Raw genomic sequence first — 18,773 nt, 5'->3', positions numbered from 1 at the left:
AGTTTTAGGTGAAACTCAAAGTTCAATCATTGATTTTTAGTTTTTCTTAAGTTTATTATTGTCCTAAATAAGAGATATGGAGTTTTGAATTGAAACAATTTTCATACATTTGAAATTTTAATTAACAAAATTAAATTGAAATTTTTTTTCATAAATTTGAAATTTTAATTAACAAAATTAAAAATTTGGAACTACAAAATTTGGGCATTTTTATATAATTTTCAAATAAAATTCAAACATGGGCATTCTCATTGTATGTACAAGGGCTTATAATTATAGCCAAATCTAAAGCTATTTGTCTTTTTACAAACACCTAACTTATCTCCTAGGTAAACAAAGACCATATATAAGTGATTAGTGGCTTCACGTAAGGCTATTGAAGGGGGATTGTTTTGGTCGAGGAACGAGAAGAAGTGATTTGGGAGAATAAAATCAGATACCTTTTTTCTTTTTGGGTTGGAAAATGATGTTAGAAGTTGTGTTGTTTAAATTTTAAAGAGTTTAGAGATGGTAAAAATTTTCCGTCTTGCTCCACTGAGCACATTATTTTTTGGCCCTAATAAAGAGAAGACAGGTTGAGACGAGATTTGTGCGTCCCGACTCGTCTCATTTGGCCTCGCCACGAGTGTGTATATATATATATATATATATATATATATAAAATGTTATTTACACATAGTTTAATGTGTTTTTATTTTATTTTATATATCCTGTTTATAATTAAAATTTTAAAATACGTATTATATTATCATATTCTAAATATATATATATATATAATGTTATTTACACATAGTTTAATGTGTTTTTTTTTTTATATATCCTGTTTATAATTAAAATTTTAAAATACGTATTATATTATCATATTCTAAACACTTTTTTTGAAAACTTTCTTATCCCCACCTCTCCCTTATATCTATCTCATTAGTGACAAAACCACCTAATAAGAATGACAAAATACCTTGTATTATGCCTCACCTTAACTTGCTTTGCTTAGGTTTTTTCTGGCCCAAAACTAGGATGGGGTAGGATGAGACACTCATGATTCAATTCTCACATTGTATTATTATTCCTGTTTAATGTTATTTATTATCAAATCTTAAATGAAGGAGTAAGTTGATTCATTTTGTTAAAGTTAGAGACAAAAATGATGAAAACTAAATGTCGACTAATTTGACAATCGAAATAAGAATAAAGGGATTAAATTGAATTTTAGCCAAAAAGAAGAAGAGGAAGAAACTATTGATATTCGTGAGACTTTTAGTTAAGATAAAAATAAGTAACAATTTTTCTCTTAACTATCAAGTAAAATATTATCATTAGACACACCATCTTAAAAAATGTTATAAAATTTGCTGTGAGATTAGGAGCCTGTTTGCTAGATTTGTTTAAACTCATATTTTCAATTTTTAAACAGTATTACGCATATTTTTATACACTTTTTTCACCTGCAATATTATATTTTCACACATATTTTAAAATAATAAAACACATGGAACAAACACCCTAAACTTTTTGAAAGTTATAACTTCTAATTTTTATTTTTATTTATTTATTTTTTTGCGTGAGCGGGAAAACCAGGAAGGCCACCAAAGAAAGAAACTGATGAATTTCCTGTTTATTATGAATTCTCTCTTTTACTTGAAAATAAATTCTCTTTCTCGACTCCTTTGCTTTACTTTCCAAGGGAGTTTTCTTTCGCGGTGAAAGTGATTTCCCAGTCGGCAAAGAGAAAGATGGGGTGGGTGCACCCTGATATAAGCTTGGAGGAAATGGTGAAACTGACAAAAGGGTTTGTAGATATACTGATTCTAGCATCTGGGTATCAGTCTTCTGGTCGTATTGCTCACTGGGATGCCCAAAACATCAAGAAAGTCTTCCACTGGGGCCTCTTCTTTGAAAATGTCAGTAACCTCTCTCTCTCTCTCTCTAATGGTGCGTGGTTTTGGGGTTTATGTTATTGGATTATTGGGTTCATGGGATATTGTTAAGATTCTCTTAAGTATTGAAATGATTTTGTTCCTAGCACATATTGATTTTGTAGGAAAATGTAATCCACATCGTTTTTGTTCTTTTGTTGAGCCAATTTCTATGGTTCTACATAATGATTGTTGTCTCATTTTTTCAAAATTTAACTTTTGGCAAGATGTTAACTGACTCCTTATTTTATTTAGATTTGTATTTGTGCTGTTCTATGGATTTTCCACAAGTCCTTTGAAGATTAAAAAAAAGGATACCCTTTTACTTGTGACTTTCTCCAAGAAAGTTTGCAGCAAAGATTTCAATCAGTTGATGATAATTGATTTATTATTCAGAAGTCTCATCTGTATATCATGCCCCTTTTGATTTTTGAAACCCTTTTTGTTTTGTTAATGGGATACCTTAATCGATTGCTGTTTTTCAGGGTACATTTTGTTTGTTGTGTTGGTCATGGGGTCGAATGCTGTTTTTCGCAAACAAATGTGTTCACATTTGTTATATCTTTGCAATTGAACTTTATATTTGGTTTTGCTTTTTATACAAGGATATGAGTCAGTTCTTTGTTTTTATCTGGCTTTGCATAATTACTGTTTTTTTTTCCCTAGAAATAATGTTTAGGTGTACTTAACAATCCAAAAAAAAAAAAAAAATGTCTAGGTGTTCAGCCGTTTGAGTGGCTCAGATGCTTACCAAGACTCGGTGGAGGAACTTGATGCAGCTCTATCTGAAATGACTTCTGATGCGTCTTTCCCTCAGGTTGTGGATAGTGTTTTGTGTATGCACCTTGATTTTAAAATTAATTATTACTTCTAATAAATTCTACTTGATTGCTTTGTTATATAAGGGTCTTGCACATTTATCATCTGCTATTCTTGCTAAGGCGCGTGGATATGTATTAGAACATCTTATCCATACTTTACCTTTGAGGGTTGCACATCTCAGAGAGTTTCTGACTGCAGTTATTGAGATGGAGCTTGATGAGCTATTAGAAACGGAGCATGATTGCCTAAATGCATATCTGAAGAAATTGACGCTGCAGAATAGGTCACTTATTTCAGTTCCAGATAAGAAGGATTTTTTGAAGGATTCAGTTATTTCATCTCAGGAAATGGCTCCAATTAAGAAGAATGAAAAAAGCATTGCCGATGATCTTACAAAGTATGCTCTGCAAGAGATTTTGAAGAGGAAGTGTGCAGTGTCTTGCATATCAGCAGTTGAGACAGGCTTAGATATTATTTTGAACACCATCAGACATAATAGTGAGTCTGACAATAAGTTACTCAATGAACAACTAAAGCATGAAAAAGCTCCAATGTAAGTTGTATCTTTGCTATTTATAACTAAGGAATGAAAAAGCTCTAACATAGTAAACATTTTGTTGTTGCTGCTGCTATGAAGTCTACAATACGTCATAAAATTTTATGTGGTTCAGGTGCCTAGTTACTTATTAATCAATGTGATTATTGCAAGTGTCAATTCATTAAACAAAGAGTCAATTTTCTGTTCTGCATCAAATAAATTCTTAAATAACCACTTTAAAGAAAGATTTTGCTTTGCTGTATCTTCATCCCCCCATTCTCCCCCCCCCCCCTGCCCCCCCTCCCTCCTTTTCTTCTTGAGGTTTTCATAGATGAGGATTTTTGATTGGTGTTTAATATGTTGGCAGTTGATCTGGTTGTAACAAATGTTTACTTATGTATTGGATCTTGGTTTAGCAGGGCAGTACCCTATGCATAATCAGAAGTTTCTGGACTGAGTCATTAAAAAATAAATGTTCAGATATAGCTACTGTTTCATTTTCTATTCATGGACATATTGAATGTAGATCATGCTGATTCTCATTAATATCACTGAATGTTGGCTATGGGTGCTATTTTCTAGGCATAAAAGGTGATAAAATCTACGCTTCTACTGTTGCCACCATCATCTGTCCTGAGAAATTAAATTTCATTGTTTACTTGTTTCATGGTTTTGGCATCATAAGACCTAGTTTTCCTCAATGATAGATACTAATAGCATAGTTGATGCTGAACTCAGAGATGTTATATGTTTGTTTCCATTATATTTTCCATTTTCTGAGAATACTAATACCCTTGATTCACTTGGGGGCTCATTGACCTGCCATTTTAGCAAATTTGACTCAGAGTTGTGTTTATATTCATTTTTGAGAAAAAACAATAACTACCGAATATAACCAGACATGATGACATATAATGCAACCTTAATGCGGCATTATTCTTTTAGACAATGGTTTAGAGACTACAAAAGAAATTGGCTCTTTCAGTTCTGATGATTAGTATAACGGCCAATTCTATTTCAGACTAATGTGAGTTTTATTTTATTTTTCTGGTGTGCTAACCAACTTGTCTACTGGTATGCAGTTTGTTGAATTTTTTTTCATGAAAATTGAACTCGAATGAGGATAAAGTTCAGGATTAATTGTTGCTTGGTCTGAATGAATGTATTTGGCCTTTTCCCCCCAGGAATGTAGAACCATTGCTGGAGTTTATCACATGGAATCACTGGAAATCAAGAAATCTCTCATATTTTCTTGATAAGAGAACTGTTAGATTAGTCTCTGGTGCCAGCTTGATATTTTCTGCTCCTAAGGTTCAGTGGATACAAGTTTTTCAGGGACTGAATATTTCAGCCAAAAGCAGTGATAATGATTCTAGTGAAACAATTGTAAGTTGGTTAATTTCAAGGAATAAATTACAGTAACATATTTGCCATAGTTTAATGAATGTTTGTTAAAAGGTTTATTTTTTGTCTTCATATTGTTTGCAACTTTCCATGATTTTTTTTATAGGTAATAAAAGTATCTTATTAAAATAGAAATGAAAATTCAATAAAGAATCTAAGGGGTACACAGGTCACATGCCCTTAGTTCAAATAAAATTACACAAACAACTTCTATAAAGTAATGGAGGTTAGAAGGTCTATTTGGCTCTACAGATGTCCAGTGAACAAGTGAAGTTACAAATTGCAAGTGAATCTTAGGGTTAGAGGCTACTTTTGTCTTAAAAAATCCTCCTATTATGCTCCCTCAAATCGAACCTCAATTAACCTCTTAGAATCGCATTCCATAGTCCATACCCTATGTCTGAATGATTTTGGTTGCCGTCACCATCCTTGTAACATTTCTTACACGGTCATAGGCATGACCCAAGTTACTCCAAAAGATTGTAAGATGAAGTTCCATAATCCCATTGCCAGAGGACAATGTCACAACAAATAATCTACAGTTTCTTCACTATTTTCACACAAATCATTGATTCTCCAACATCATGCCCACACAAAAAAAAGTAACCATACTCGGGATTTAAACCTGCCAAATAGCTTTCCAGATGAAATCCAAGCAGCCTGTCTCTCAACACCTTGTAAAAAGACCTGACACTAAAGCATCTGTAGACTCCTTACCTAGGCTCCAAAGCATTCTATCCTCCTCATCTGTATGAATCCATATTGAGTGAAAATGCCGCCCAAGCACAAGCACATGAACAAGCACATGGACATATATGTATGCTTGATATGTAGATGCACCAGAGAGCACAATGGACTTCTCAATTTATTGCATGGCTGAGGAAAGAAAGAATTTAGAAATGATTCTAAAATTGCTAATCATTGACACCAATTAGCTCTAGCTCAAATGGTATCTCCTCTCCTTGTAAGAGTAAGGTGCAGGGTGAGGTTGTGGGTTCAAAATCCACTGGGTACGTTTGTAACTTACTAATATAAAACAAAGAAGAAAAAAATTGAAGTATGGGTAATTGTGGTGCTTGTCTTTTGAGGATCCTATACCTCTACGGCTCTACCAGTCTCATTTTTGCTTGCACAATCATACTTCTATTTATTACTAGCAGTCATGTAAAATTGCTCACAGATGCATCTAGGTACAATTGGCCCCTATATTGGCTTTCAAGGCTACACAATTAGGTACCTTAGGGTGCATGCGCTTTGAGCTTCCTATAAGACATGAAAAAGTTACCATTCTACAGGTTCTCATCCATTATGTATTAGTGATCAAAGTAGTCAGCTACAGTACAAACTATCTTCATTTAGGTTTATTAGGAATGAGAAAATTAAATTCTCTGTCTCTGTCTCTGTCTCGCTCTCACCTTTATTTGATGCTAATCTATAATGCTGTGATGGATTCTGTGATGTATGAGCTAGTAGAGAGAGCAAAAGTGTTTAAACTTTAAATGCTTACCTTCCTATTAGAAAAGTATGGAACCCTATTTTTGAAGTGTTGCTCCTGGCCTAAGTTATGGGAATCAAGCCATATCTTGAAATTTTATGTTTCAATTTCAGTGCATTGGAATGGAAAACATTTTCGTTTGACATAATCACATAATAAACTACAAAGTTTACATTAGTTTCAAATAAAATCCTGAAATTTTAATTGCATCAATGTTTACCCTGTAGTTTAAAATTATTTCAATTAGACCCTTAGCAAGTCTTTGCCCTTGTTAACTAGAAGGGGGGGAAAAAAACCCAGGTAATACTTGAGATGTATCTGGGCAATAAAATTTTTTCATGTGAATGTTAAGCAGTGTTTTGATGTAAGAAAAACCGCGAATTGATGGATCTCCATTATACTATGTGTATTTGTTAGGATCTTTTACGCAGGAGTACATTGTTTTATGATCTTCTTTGGTGTCAAAGGACACCTATGATCTACATGGAAGTAATTTTAGTCCTAAATAGGGCCCTGGGTATTTTCTGGGTTTCTTTTACTTTTAGTTACTGCAACTAAGGGTTCAAAGTGTAATATTTTTGAAACTATGGGGTAAACATTGTTGTAATTGAAAATTTAGAATTAATTCTGCAGCTAAGGTCAATCTGTGGGGTTTTTCATCTATGTACCCCTTGCTTAAGATATCAAACCTTTCTCTTAGATGTGAACTGAGTTTGACTAATTAAAATTTTTTTTGGTTCATTCTGGGACTGCTACTCTGCTTGGCCAAGCTTAATTTTGGTCATATATGGTTTTATATGAACGGTTTTTTTCAAGACTTATTAAATGGATTGAACCTTCAAGAGTATATTTTTCAGAAAAGTGATTTCCTTATTATGTGTATACTTTTTTTTTTTTTTTTTTTGAACCAGGAGCTCTTGTTACTTGGATGCATTGCAAGCAGATGGAATTGTCTAATTGAACATTTCATGCATGTTTCGTATTATTCCCTTACTATCTCAGAGCAATATCATGAGTTGTGCAATTTAGTTTTTGGAAGATCTCAAAGTCTTAATTCTACAGATGAAACAATGATATCAAAGGTAACTGTTATACTTAAATCTAAGTCTGAAAATTGAAATTCAAAAAAATGAAGCACATGCCTGTGTAGTTTGCTGATTCTTATTGACAGTGTTTCCGGGAATGTATTTGCATATATTGATAAATCTAATCTTGTTGTGGCATTTTACATTTACTACTACCTTCAGTTCATTTTCTTTATAAGAGGCCTTCTATATGAAGGTTGGGCCTTACTTGGCATATTCTTCCTTCTTCTCTCAACTTTAAGTTTGATCTGAGAAAATATGCTGAACGAGACTGATGAATCCTTTCATTTCTCTGCTAATTTTCCACCTTACCAAATATTACAACCATCAAGATTTTTTCTTTGACATAGCATACTCATTTCAAGGGATGTCCCTTGTTTTTTCTACTTTTGTGTTGTGTGTGCGTACGCTCATGTCTTTTGGATAGAAATGATATTTATTGGCTATATTTTGGTCCTTTAATTTGACGTGAAAATTGTTCCATTTAAAAAATAGCCCGTGAGTTGTGTCTTTCTTTCCTACTAGATTAATGTAATATCTCAAATTGTGTTGATTTTTTGGACAGTGATGGTGTTATTGGCTGTGTACTAGGTTGATTTGGATTGTGATTAGGCCTTTTTGGGGTATAGCATAAGTGTGGCTGACGCTTTTGTTGGGTCATTATAATTAAACTCTTTAACAGTTGAAAGTTATTTGAGGGAAATGTTGGCATTTCTAAATGCAGATCATCATGATTTGCATCCTGCACTAATTTCAATATGAAATCATTTGAGTCAATTTGTACTTTGTTCTTCTCTTCTTGCTAGTCAATGCTAATAATCATCCAGCTTCAAGGTCAACTTTTTTCTTTGCTTATGTTTACTCTTACTGTTTTAGCAGTCCAAAGGAGGCCACTGTTTGACTGTTTATTGTTGATTTTGGCGTTTTAAACCAGGAAAGTAGCATTCTTGAGTATCTGACTGGAGTGCTGGGTGGTCAACTACATCAACTATGGAAATTATCCCCTGCCCTTGCAGCAGCTGCAATTCCATCCTGGTATTCCAATGATTGTTCTTTGTAATTAATGTATGAAAGATGAAATTTGTATCAGTTCATTTTATTTTCACAGGGATTGGATTGAAACAAGATAGATTTCAAACAAGTATGGAGATGCGTTAAAATAATTTATACTAAGGACCTAAAATTTAATGCATGGTTAATCACAATTTCAATCCTAAATTTTTGGTTGCATTTGTAATGTCCACCCAAAACTATAAAATTTTACATGAAGCATCTGAATGTGAGATTAGTTTGCATTTTTCACCTCATTGTCCAAATAAATGTCTAATTTAACAGATGAGTGGGTTGTTATCCATCTTAAACTACAAAAATTCTACAATCAATATGTTGGTCAGTGATATGTTACATAAGACACTAATTTAGATGGTGGGTGAACCCTGCAAATTAATTGAAAATTGGGATGTTGATTGCAAAAACAGTTTAAAGTGTACATCGTAAGTGCCCTCATATTTTAGGGGAAATAGGCGGGTGGGGTCAGTTGTCCATAGGTTTTATTGGCTAGAGGCAAGTCCAAAGGGCTCCTCTTTAGAAAAGTTCTCTATGTTATAAAAAAAAAAAGTTTAGCGGAAATAGTTGCAATTGATTGTTGGGTAATTGTAGTGGCGTCTCCATATTTGACTAGTTCTGTTTCCATGGGATTTAGATGCCTTTTTCAAAACCAGCTTTGGAAACTTATGTTAAAACATTATTATTATTATTTTTTTCAGTTAACTTTCTTTTTTTTGCATCATATGATGGCAAAACTTTGCAGGTCACCATTTTTAAGGTTGTATTTGAGCGAAATTGAGACTCAATTCAAAGGAAAATTTTCAATGACAAGGTTTTGTATTTGTTTCTTCTTTTCCCTCGTAATGTGTTTCCACATATTTGATACATGTGAAACAATACTTTTGTTTACAAATCAGTGCAAATTATTCTGTTATGTAGATGCTGCAATTGTTCTAAAGATACGGTGGAACACAAGGACTGTGAGTATACTCAATCAATAACACCCACCTTTTCTTTTTTCCACCGCTTCTGTTTGGTACATACAGAGAAATCTGGGCATCCTCTGTAGATTTATCTAGTGACGTAGAACAATGAGATTTGATACCAAAATTTCATGCAGGACAAAACCAAAACTGATGCAATAAAGGAATTGAATAACATAAATAAGGAAAAATAACCTAGGAATTAGCACCTAGGCTTGCTTGGAATTGGCACCAAACAAGGGAAAATAAAACATAGGAATCAACATCTAGGGTTGGCTGAACTCAGCATCAGACTATTGGAAAAGTTTCAATGGAAATTTTATTGAACAAGAAAACTATAAACTTTTTCCATTGGAGTACACTAGCGTGCTTACGTAGACTACCATGACTTAACTCTAATTCTAACTGACTTAGGAAATCCCAATTGCTGAATTACAAATATAACCTCTGCTTTAGGAAATAAAATAAAATACTAATAACCTAATTTATTAAAATGACCTAACATAAAATCCAATTGACTTCCAAATTAAATATAGCTATTTTAATATAAATATGTCATCGTGCTTCATGCATCACTTAGTTTAGGATTCTGTGATTAGTATCTATAAATTGAACACCTCAGCATGTGATTTAATGCAAGGATATTGTGAAATAACCAGTAGATTTATCTTAAGATCGGTAGGCTATTCAGTATTCACACACACACACACATTTTTTGGACACACACACGTATATATATGGCCATTGACCTTGTGATAAATACAACAAGTGGACTCGATGAGACACTTTGTGCTCGTGGACACTTTTTCCAATTGATACATGGACACTTCTGTTGTTTGATAGTTACTTTGCCTGCACATCTTTTGCTACATATAAGAAACTTAAGTTTGAAATAGAGTCACAACATCGTAACTTTTAATAACATTTTTCTCATTCTGCCGTGTACTTGAACGAGTTGAACCTTGCCCAGTGAACTAGTGGAAATTGTCTGAATAGACCCTGGATGCTAGCTCATGTGCCCATGCAGAGAAAATAATGCATCTCTAATATTTTCGTACTCATTATTATTCGCATAAGTTTTCTATTCACTACACCATATGCTTTGGTGGTATAATTTATAAAAAGGTTGTAGCTAGTGTACAATACTTCTATTTTTGCGGGGTCTGGAAGAGGTGATTGGTAGGCAGCTTTACCCTCAATTGTTTTTGGAGAGGCTGATACCTAGACTCAAATCCACAATCCGTGGCTTTTGGTGCAAGACACTTGTTATCGCACTAAGGCCCGACATTTTTTGGTAGTATAATTTATAAATGACTATAGTCCATGTTCAAGTTTCAGATCAAAAAGCATAATTTATTGCTAAAAATATACAAGAAATTAAATTTCATTTCTTCTCAGGTGAACTTGCTGAGAGAATTTGGTGCCTCTACATCTTTCATGTACTGGGCCCTCATCTAAAGCATGATGCCAGTAGTGCTTGATAGTTGGCTAGATTACTGTAAGAACCTGTATTTTGTTTTTGAGTACTCTTTCTCGGGCCTTTTTGCTAATATTTTTTAATGCAAATTATTTGCAGTGCTCAAAATGTCCATATGGAGATGAGATGACTTTCCTTTGGAGGATACAGATCAACAAAAGGAAATTTTTTTTTTTTAAATTTTTGAGAATTAAAAAAAAAAAAGGTCGTGTTTGTCTGTTGTGCATGTATGTGTGAAAAATCAGTTCTATTTTATGCCTAACATTTCTTGTTCTGTATCTACTATCCTTAGATAAGATCTGTATATATTTCTTATTAATTTTTTTTATTCATTTTAATACATCAGTTATCACTCTCTTCCCACGTTTTTCCTTTTACTTTGCATATTTTGTGGGCCTTCTTAATAAAAAAAGCATGACCAAACTTGCCATGCAAAAAGCCATAAAGTTAAAAAAAGAAAAACTGATGTGTTTGAGCAGGCTGTTTCGCAGGTCATTTAGATATGGACGGTGTGATGATTTACGTGAGGAAGACCTCATCCTACTGCTTTTTCTTTCTTTAGTGACTCTTCTGGGGAAAGTTTACCGTATCTTTGAGTAAAATAGAAGAAAAGATCACAAAAAACAAATAGTGCCAACTTTTTGAGAGGCTATCTATTCAAAAAAGTGCTCAATCACCACCACTGATGCTACATCACTAAAGCCAAGTCTTCAACACTCTCTCTCTAAGCTAGGGCCGTCTCTGACTGGGGAAAAGCTAAGTTGGATGGATAGATGATGATAAAGGTTCCTTTCTCTAATGGAATGGTGACATGTATGATGCAATGCTTGCTAATAAAAGTTGACACTTACAAGTTGGAAGTGTAATCTTTATGTTTTCTCTGGAGTATAAGACTCTTCATTACCTCTAGTTCTAGCAATACAAGCCCTCATTGAAATTGGTGGGAATTTGGAGCTAAAATGAAAATATCCACAATGTGTAGCTTCAGGAGGATGCAGTTCTGGAAGTTGAGTAAGAGAATTGCAAGTGCTGGGTCTGGATTCACACTTTTGAGTGACAAAAGAAGATCACCATTGGATTGTTGCCATGGATCATATGTGTTGAGGCAGTTGGTTTGGAAGTTCAAGTCACAGTGGAAGCAAGCTTTGAATCAGCAAAGGAGCAGTGCACAGTACAGCTATGATCTTCACAGCTATTCTCTGAACTTTGATGATGGTTCGCCTCATGGTTTCAGATGACCCTTCTTTTTTCCTTTTCATTAAGTAATAGATTACAAGCAATAAACTGTTCCAAGCTTTAAAAAAAAAAAAAAAAAAATTGTTTCAGAGGCCATTTGAGGCATATATTGTACACAATGTTTGATTGAAGATATTGGAATAATATGTGAATAAATGAATTCTTGAAGTTATGCAAGTTTGTTATCATGGCAGATTGTTAAACACCAACCTGTATCTTTTATAGCACCAGGTAAATTCTTTCATAAATTTTGAAGTGCTCTAATTTATTCATGGAATTTTTCTTTATTTCTTCTTTAAGTTTTAAAGAAGGCAAAGAAAAAAAAACACAGGATTTTTTGACAGTCTTCAAAATTTGCCCATTGTAGTTCTCCTTTGAAATGGGTGCATACTTTCTTTCTTAAGTTTTCAATTTATTTTATTTCCAATTGTCATTTTATTTTTCCGATCACAAATTATTTGCAACTTCGCTGGCAAGAATGTCTTTGTCCTACTTTTAAAAGAACTCTTCTGCACTTCTAAGCCACAGCTTTGTAATAAACATCCTAAATTCTTTCCCAAGTGACAATTTCGTCTGTGCTGAATTGTGAATAAAATTTCCAAGTTGCAAATCTATTACTACACAGAGAGAGAGAGAGACAGAGCATAGTGTTACCTCTTTGATGGTTGAATTTAGTGTCAAGTTTCTGATATTCCAATTAAGATACCTTACCTATTTGTTGGCTGCTGGGTTATCCATATGCATGTTCTTTTTATTAAAAGATATCAATCTTCCTTTCCCTTTTTTCTTTTTTTAGGGGATGGAAAAAGAGATTATCCATAAGAGAAAGAACAATCTTTCTTCAGCCTCACTCTTAAAAAAGAGAGAGAGTATCTTATTCTTTTTATGCGACATGGGCTAAACGGATCATGGAACAAATCGTTGAAAATCGCATAGACTAATGGACTCTTGAAGCAAGATTTCTCAGTTCATCTGAGTGAGACTTCTAATAAGAGACTTTGGATTGTTTTTGTAAGAAATTTAAATATTCACATCATTAGGCTGGAATGGAAGTTGCTTTTATTTTTTGTTAGGTAAGTCCGGTGTTTCTTGAAAAATCTAGGTTTTCTTATATGCTAGATTTTATTAATTTGAACATTCTCATTTTTTTGTGTGGTAATAATAAGGTTTTTTTTTTTTTTTTTAAATTTTTTCAAAAACTATTGTTTAACAAAAACAGTGATTCTTGGGATTTTAGATTATTCCTAGGAATAATGTTTCTCAAGGATTAAAGCTAACATTTTCGGTCATGATTTTTTTGGGTTGGTGCGGTTGTTAATCTTCTCTCTTTACAAAAGAAGAGAAGAATAAATAAAAGAAAAAACAAATATCATTCAATTCGAGATGAGTTTCATGGTTGGCATCTTTACTCCTACAAGTGTCTTTTCCTTTTGGGGTCCTCCACGATCCATAGGCATATCTTTTTTTCTTTTGAGAGTCATAGGCATATCTTTCTTGTCGACCAAATGATGACTGCAATAATGCAACCCACTAGTAACAATTGTGGATTTGAAATTGACCCAAAACCATATTCATACCTGACTCCTAATGTCTGTTCCTCAAAAAAAAAAAAAAAAACCTGACTCCTAATGTGACAAAAATATCCCTCTAGTCATAAATGACAGTGGGAAAACTTGTACGCTGTAGAAGCCTTGACCTAACTACGTAGAATTATGTATAACCAAAAAAAAAAAAATAGTGTGTATTTAAATACCGCTTATTTTGCTGAAAATTTAATGCTAAAAATAATAAAAAATTAATTTCTAAATTACTGCTCATATAATAAAACATTGTTCACTTGCCTTAATGCATTATTCATGGGACATGAACAGTGCAAGAGGCGTTGGTAAAAAAAAAAAGGTGCGAAGTGTCAGACACCAAACGCCACCGCTAACCAAATGGGGCTTTAGTTTAATTTAGAAGTAAAACCAAAATTAATTTTGTTTGTTTGTTTGATTTAGATTTCTTCATGTATTTAATTATTCTCTCAACTGTTACAAGGAGAAATCATTCGGAGCTAGCCCTGAAATGGGGCAAAAGATTATGAATTTAAGATCTCATGAATATAATGAGCTATTAGGAACCACTTAGCTAACTCTTGGTGTTGTTTTTGTTTTTTATAACATATAATTTAGGCATTTAAATATTGATATTGGACTCTTCTCAACAGCTAGAGTGACTGTTCATCCATGGCAAGATTCTTCATTGGTCCCCTCTCTCTATGGGCCAATCCGCCAATCCTTAAAACCTTTGCTTGTAATTGATGCATGGCTTGTATCAGTTTCCATTATAGGCCAAAATCAACGTTGAGGGCCCTCCTTTGCTTGTAATCCTTAAACCCCTTTGCTTGTTATTAACATTTAGTGTTGAAGGACTTCCACGTGAAGCCCACAATGACTCCTTAAACCGAACAGCTTATAGTCTTAGATCGAACATCAAAGTCAATAGGCATGCTATTGCTAATAACTTGATAAGAACACCCGAATCTACGCACAATTTCCCGACTTGTTAACATATGCAATTCTCAATGATCGAAAAAAAATAGTGAATTTAAAAAAATAGGAGCGGGTAAAAAGTATCTACCACTTATAATTGCACACATTAACATATTGTGAAATTGATCGTGTAATTGAGTGGCATTCTTGCTTGTTAGTTACACTTTCCACCAGAAAAAAAATTGAAAAACAAAATAAAATAAAAGAGTAAACCCAAGTGTGGAGACTGTACAAAGATGACAATATGAGTTTGCCTTTTGTCATGGCACATAAAAAGTATAGATCCAAACAAAAATTAGACATAAGCACATGGGTAACAAGACAACAATTACGAGTTGTGAAGCATGAATTTGCCTTTTGTCTGTTAGTCCATTAAGTATTTCATTTAATAAATTAGTTTACTACGACTCCAATGCAATCAATTACCCGTGATTTTCGAAAACAGGCCATGGCACCATGTCCCACTCATGATCTGACCCTTTTTATCATTAACCCTCATACACTCTCCAATAGTTGCATCAATTTCCTCCTCTCCCTCTGCCTTGTTTTGTGAGAATGCAAATGGGAAAATTCCTAGGATTCTTACTACTCTCCTCAACCCTATTCATTGGCTTAGTGGCTGCAGATTGGAACATTTTGAACCATAAAAGAAAAAATGGGGTCGGATCTAGCTTGAAGAATTACTGTGAGAGTTGGAGGATCAATGTTGAGCTAAATAACATAAGGGGGTTTGAAGTTGTACCCCAAGAATGTGTGGAGTACATCCAGAAATATATGACATCTTCACAATATAAAGCTGACTCTGAGAGGGCAATTGAAGAGGTCACGCTCTACCTAACCAGTTGTTGCAGTTTGAATGGTGATGGTAAAGATGCATGGATTTTTGATGTTGATGATACTCTTTTGTCTACGGTGCCTTACTTCAAGAAACATGGTTTCGGGTAAGTCCAAACTCATCTCATATTATCTTGTAATGGTACATTTTGATAGATCATATGGGAAACTTTTATGATTATTGTGTTTTTAATTGGGACTCTCCAAGTAAGTGCATTGACAAATTAAGGTATGTTAATTTCAAATCTAGGAAGTATCAGATCGGACAGTTTACCTTAAATAGAAATGCTTTTCTAATAAACTGTGTAATCTTTAAATAGATATGGTGTTCTAAGAAATTGTACCCTTTTTTATGCATTGCTATTATCTTGGCTCTGTTTTCTAAAATGAGGATGAAACGAGTCTAAGCAATATCCTGACATAACAAAATTCACAATATATATATATTTTTACGATTGTTAAGGTAAAAGATTATGATTTATGTATGATAAAGTGGTGTTACACTAATTAAAATCTATCACCTCAATAAATAGCGAAAAAGTAGTGAAATTTATTATGTTTGAACAATTTTTTTGTGCTATTTTGTTACAATGTAGCGAATTTTATTTATTTATTTACAGAGACGGAACTATTCAAGGGCATAGGGGGGCCATTGCCCCCCCTCCCAACCTTTGGAAAAAAAAATATTAGTATGTGTATTAACAAAAAGAGTTTTTATTCTGGATGTTAAATTTATATTCTTGGCCCCTCTCCCCAAAAAGTTTACAAATTGACCCAAGAAATCCAACAAATAGATAACAAGCAAAATCTATAGAAAAAATGCATGTATACAGGTAATAAGAAAAATCTTTGGACAAATCATAAATCCGATCTAAGCAAAAACAATAACAACAAATTAATTACAAATCCTAGCAAAAAAAATCACAAAAATCTAATAACCTTTACCCAATTTCTCCCTCTCACTTGAGAGCTTTATGCCCCTCTTAAATGACTCTACCCTCATAGGCTCATAGCCATAGAGACAACTCCTATGCTACATATTGATCGCTTTATCCACACATTAGTTAGACTTTGAAAATATTAAGACGTGCCAATTGACTTGCAAAACTCTTGATTATAAAATCCTATTATTAAAATTTTTCCAAATGAAAAAATACAAATAATAATTAATAAATTAATGCTAATATTGCAACTTTGTCAACCTCTAGTATTGATATACTAAATTTTTTAAATCTAAGAACAGAGAACTTTGGCCCCCCTAAGTTGGAATCTTGGTTCCGTCCCTGTTTATTTATTTATTTTGTATTTGATTCATTTGTGAGGAATGATCCCCCCTAATTTAGGGCTGCATATTTATTTGACTGACTCGAACAAAATTGGGCTTAATTTTTATTTTCTAATTAAGGTCCATTCAAAAGTGTTAGACTAAAGTGCTCAAATAAATTAATTTCACAATTTGTTGAAGTAACACCTCATGAGAAGTAAAACTTGCCACCTAAGCTAGTTGTGAATGCTCGTTTTACCAGTTGTGAATACATTTGTATATTTTAGTTTTTTAATTGATTTGGTGTTATAAAACTCAAATTAGGGGAAAGAAGTTGAATGCAACCTCTTTGGAAGCATGGATGAGAGAGAGTAAGGCACCAGCTCTTGAGCACACACTCAAGCTCTTCCATGAGATCAAAGACAGAGGGCTTAAGATCTTTTTGATTTCTTCAAGAAAGGAAACTCTTAGGTCTTTCACGGTTGATAACCTCATCAAGGTTGGGTACCATGGATGGACAAGTCTTATGCTAAGGTATGTTCATCCTCTACAATGTTTGTAATTTCTTCTTAAATTTTCTCTCCCCTTCGTTGCTTCCACATGAACAATATAATTAACACACATTTTGTACATGATTTTTGTTTTCTGTTTAATAATGCTTTACTGAACCAAATTTTATGGTAACTTAAAAAGTTCTCCGTATCAAGAAGATGTTAAGAGATTCACAGTGTTAGTCACATACAACCTAAATCATAATTGTTCTGAAATAAGGGCAATATTTTACAGTGATATATAACTGTATGCTACATTATTTTATTAGAGAACTTTTCCATTGAATATTAATCCATTATAAAAAAAAAAGCCTGGTCGACATCTTTAATAAATATTATAAACTGAAGATTAAAAAAAAAAATTGCCATTTTGAATATTTTTTTTTAAAATTCATTAGTTATAACAATAGAGAAAGGGAGATCTGGACTCGGGATATCTCAATTGGAAGCATGAGAAAGTATCAATTTAGTTATAATTCTCTTGGCAAATTTTTTTCCATTCTACCTTAAGAACAAAGCAAAAAAAAAGGGTTAGAATAAAATTAGTCGATAAAAGCCAGACTGTATCCTAAAAAAGCATATCTACCAACTATAAATACAGGGGTCTTGAAGATGAAGTACTGGAAGTGCAAAGGTACAAATCAAAAGAAAGGCAACATTTGATTAATGAAGGGTACCGCATTTGGGGAATTATCGGAGACCAGTGGAGCAGTTTTGAGGGGCCTCCGAGTGCAAAAAGAACATTCAAACTACCCAATTCCATTTACTATCTAGCGTAGAAGTCTCAAGCTCATCATGTTCATTCAAGTACAAGCTATTGTTGTTCTTCCAGATTGTCTCTTATAGAATAAATTTCTTTACCCCATATATGCTGCACCTTCCTCCTTGTTCAAGGCTAGGAATATATATGAAACATTTACTTTGGTAATGCAATGTTGTGGATGTTGTGGCTCCAACTTAAGCTTTAAAATTTCACTATGAACACCTTTTGAACAACAAATGATAGTCATGCTTTTTCTTAGTCTAATTTTCTCTGATTTCTAATGCATCACAAACGTCCTATCATAAAAAGGTCAAATTTCATTGTAAATACTTATTAACGAAGGCATGAGAGCATTGAAAGTCATCGTAGTTACTCTTGTTGCTAAAAGATCTTTTGCGACCATGCCTTCACAAATATTCAATTACCGAGGCAATGATCCCAACTTGGCGATCTAACATGAAATCTACAGGTTGGGTTGGGTTGAGTTGGGTTGTGTTAGTTGGGATCATTGCCTCGTTAATTGATCCATGCACAAATTTAAACCTAATTCAACTTGATCCATGCACAAATTTAATGCAATACATTAAAAGTTAATTTTGCAGTGCTTGTGATTAATTTTTTAATGTAAATTTTAGTTTAACATAAAATTTTATTAATAGAAGAAATTATTTTAAATTCACTTCACGAAAAAGTAGGTCACACATGATTAAGTTTTAATAAAAGATTTAGTTTAGAATAAAATTCAATAAAATAAAAATATTTTAGAATGAAAAATGCTAAAATTACTACTACTTTTATTACATAAAACTTACAAACTGATGTGA

At 33.2% G+C, this 18,773-nt stretch overlaps 2 protein-coding genes across 2 annotated transcripts; both read left to right on the top strand.

Annotated features, from left to right (window-relative positions):
* Positions 1–1,581: 1,581 nt before the first annotated feature.
* LOC142618436 (uncharacterized) lies at positions 1,582–12,191 on the top strand. The gene is made up of 10 exons (XM_075791376.1): positions 1,582–1,901; positions 2,635–2,733; positions 2,822–3,291; positions 4,461–4,662; positions 7,087–7,257; positions 8,195–8,295; positions 9,071–9,139; positions 9,247–9,287; positions 10,689–10,788; positions 10,867–12,191. Exons 1-9 carry the CDS (start codon positions 1,734–1,736, stop codon positions 10,769–10,771), a joined length of 1,404 nt encoding a protein of 467 aa, XP_075647491.1. The 5' UTR covers positions 1,582–1,733; the 3' UTR covers positions 10,772–10,788; positions 10,867–12,191.
* A 2,769-nt stretch (positions 12,192–14,960) lies between these two features.
* On the top strand, positions 14,961–18,213 carry LOC142618878 (acid phosphatase 1-like). The gene is made up of 3 exons (XM_075791916.1): positions 14,961–15,478; positions 16,960–17,169; positions 17,788–18,213. Exons 1-3 carry the CDS (start codon positions 15,093–15,095, stop codon positions 17,963–17,965), a joined length of 774 nt encoding a protein of 257 aa, XP_075648031.1. The 5' UTR covers positions 14,961–15,092; the 3' UTR covers positions 17,966–18,213.
* The last annotated feature ends 560 nt before the right edge of the window (positions 18,214–18,773 follow it).

This window comes from Castanea sativa, chromosome 12, assembly GCF_040712315.1.
Source record: "Castanea sativa cultivar Marrone di Chiusa Pesio chromosome 12, ASM4071231v1".
Taxonomy (NCBI): Eukaryota; Viridiplantae; Streptophyta; class Magnoliopsida; order Fagales; family Fagaceae; genus Castanea; species Castanea sativa.
The sequence above is the reverse complement of the archived record's forward strand: the minus strand, read 5'-3'. Positions and strand labels throughout refer to the sequence as shown.